Source organism: Corvus brachyrhynchos, unplaced genomic scaffold, assembly GCF_000691975.1.
Source record: "Corvus brachyrhynchos isolate BGI_N302 unplaced genomic scaffold, ASM69197v1 scaffold125, whole genome shotgun sequence".
NCBI classification, from domain to species: domain Eukaryota; kingdom Metazoa; phylum Chordata; class Aves; order Passeriformes; family Corvidae; genus Corvus; species Corvus brachyrhynchos.
The window spans coordinates 604,194-606,766 of NW_008238342.1; the positions used below are offsets into that span (position 1 = coordinate 604,194).

The 2,573-nt window shown below is 61.1% G+C and overlaps 1 protein-coding gene across 1 annotated transcript in view; it reads left to right on the forward strand.

Moving 5' to 3' along the window:
• NECAB3 (N-terminal EF-hand calcium binding protein 3) overlaps window positions 1–2,573 on the forward strand; it is a 29,733-nt gene that overhangs the window by 25,687 nt on the left and 1,473 nt on the right. The window contains exons 11-13 of the mRNA XM_008634351.2: window positions 18–95; window positions 349–440; window positions 1,203–2,553. Of these exons, the coding sequence (XP_008632573.1) occupies window positions 18–95; window positions 349–440; window positions 1,203–1,231 (199 nt within the window). The 3' untranslated portion in view covers window positions 1,232–2,553. The remainder of the gene's footprint in view (window positions 1–17; window positions 96–348; window positions 441–1,202; window positions 2,554–2,573) is intronic.

The following is a 2,573-nucleotide window of genomic DNA, read 5'->3' on the forward strand; positions in this document are numbered from 1 at the left end:
TCTCGCTGCCCCCACAGTGTCTCTGCCTGCAAGCTGACGGACGAGGCCTGCTTCATCCTGTACGAGTTCTGGCAGGATGTGACCTCGTGGAGAAGGTGGGACAGTGTCCGTGTGTGGGGCCGGGTGCTGGGGGCTCAAGGGGGTTGCCCACTGCTCCCGCTCCTTGCCCTGCCCTGTGTGCCCTGGGGCCGTCTGCAGCCCGCCAGGGGTGAACACCCCGATAGAGGATTTGGGGAGCAGGGCAGGAGCAGGGGCTGGTGCTGGGGGGTGCAGAAGCTGCCCTGTCCCTGTGTGTGGGCAGGGGGGTCCTGGCACCACATCCCCCTGACCCTACACCGTGTTTTACAGCCACTTGCAGTCCAGCTGCAGCAAGACTTTCCAGCAGTCCATCCTCAGCTTGCTGGAGTCCCCGGAGCTGCTGACCACCATGCTCTTCCCAGGTGAGGGTGCCTCAGTCCTGCTCCGGGTGTGCTGCAGAGGGCAGGAGCAGGGCAGGAGCAGGCAGCGTGGCTCCCTCCAAGCAGAAGATTGCTTTGGGGTGACCTAAATAATGTTTTTCAAGCCAGGGTGAGACCCGTTGTCCCCAGCAGGTTTGGCTGTGTGAGCTGGGGTCTGTCCCCTGCCCACGGGTGCTCTGCAGTGGGGACAGGCAGGAGCAGGGACACTTCCTGGGTAGCAGATGAGCTGAGACCTGTCCCAAATACACCTGGTGCCTCGTTTGTTTTCCACCTGAGCCCTGAACCCGCTCTGCAAAGCGCTGGTGCTCCTGGGTCAGTCCCAGGGGCTGCATGCAGGGCTGGGATAGGGGAGAGGCCAGCACAGGGAATGTGCACGTTCCCATGGTCCCGTGAAGTGTGACCAGATGTGGGGAACTGGAAACAATATCAAGCCCCAGTTTGCTTCCAGGCATCCCCTCAGGGTCTTGTAGAATATTTAGTCCATCAAAGATGGGTTAATTTGGACTGAACCCTGTGCTGCTGGTGCTGCTCCTGGCTTGCCAGTCCCGCTGACCCCATTCCCTGTGCTCTCCTGCAGAAGCTGCCACAGCTCCAGGGGATCACCCCTCTCCAGGCCGTGCCATGGGTGGGGGTGGGTGCTTTAGAGCCAGAGACCTGCAGGCTCAGGTCCCCCATCCCTGCCCCCCAAACCCCCATTCCCAGTTTCACACAGCCCTCACCTCCCTGGTTTCCCTCTCTCCCCAGCTTCCTGGTGGATCATGAACAACAACTGACCCGGGGCAGCCGTCTCCAGGACACCATCAGCATGCGGGAGGACGTGGAGCCCTGGGCACAGCCATCACTTTTGTCACCTCCCTGTCCCTCCTTCCCTCCTGAGGCCTGTGGGGGCTGCCTGCCCTCGGCCCTGCCAGTGTTTTGCTCCTTTGCTCTTTTCATGTTAATTTATTTATTTATCCTGCTCCTAAGACAGTGTCTGAGCTGCCTGGGGGAGCTGTGTGGGGGTGGCAGCCTGGCCTTTGGGGGAGCACTGGGCTGGTGCTGCAGCCCAGGAGCCCTCAGTCCCTCTTGCACTCCAGCTCCTCTTCCTCCTGGCTCCCAGGCTCCACAGGGTGCTGGGATGGGCAGGGGGACAGGGCTCTGGCCAGCTCTGACATCCTGCCCAGGAGCCAGGTGGCTTGATATGGATTGTGAAGAGTGTTTTATAGGGAAAAAAATATTTCATCAAGTACTTCTGGCAAGGTGTGCCTGCTTGTGCCCTGCCACGCTGGCAGCACGTGCTGTGGCTGTGAGACTGGCTTTGTGCCCATGGCTGTGCCTGGCCCCAGCACATCCCACTCCCTGCTGAGGCCAGAGTGGCTCCAGGCTCTGCTGCTCCCTCAATTCCCATAAACCAGCCTTGGCACCGGGCAGTGCTGCCAGAGGTGGAGCTGAGTTAATGGGGAGGGGTCTGGGGTAGGGGACACTAAAGGAGGGGGGAAGGCTGGAGAAGATCCCAGCTGCTCCATGGCTTGCACTGGGGCTTTCCTTGGTGCTGCTGCAGCAGCAGATCCTCTGCTGAGCTAGGGAAAAATGCACTGTCACAAGCAGTGTGGAGGGCCTGCCAGGGCACAGGAGGGACCCTCCTGGCATGGAAAACGTCATCCTTGTGCCCCTGCCTGTCCCCAGCACCAGTGTGGGGCACCATGGGTGCGTGCACCCTCAATCCTCACTCACCTGGGACCTGCTACCAGCCCCCCAAGCTCTTTTCCCACTCCCTGTGGGTGCTGTTCCACCAGAAACATTCGAGTGTTTCTCCCCCAGTCCCTGGGTGCAGTCAGTAAAATCTGTGGCTGAAGGGGCAGTGGGTGCAGCTCCAGCCTGGGGACGCCTCATCCACCCTGTGCTGGGTGGGTCTGACACGGTGTCACCCCTGGCTCCAGGGGGTGACAGCACAGGAGGGATTGTTGGGTTTTAGGGTGCTTGTTTTGCTCCAGCAGAAGCTTCCTGCTTTTGGGGTGCTGGGGGGGACCTGGCTGATGCCAGGAGCAACCAGCAGAGATGGGATCAGGGGCGCTCCTGGCTGGAGGAGAGGAGGAACAGCAGCTGCTGCTGCCAGGTCAGCTGGGGACCGGCCGC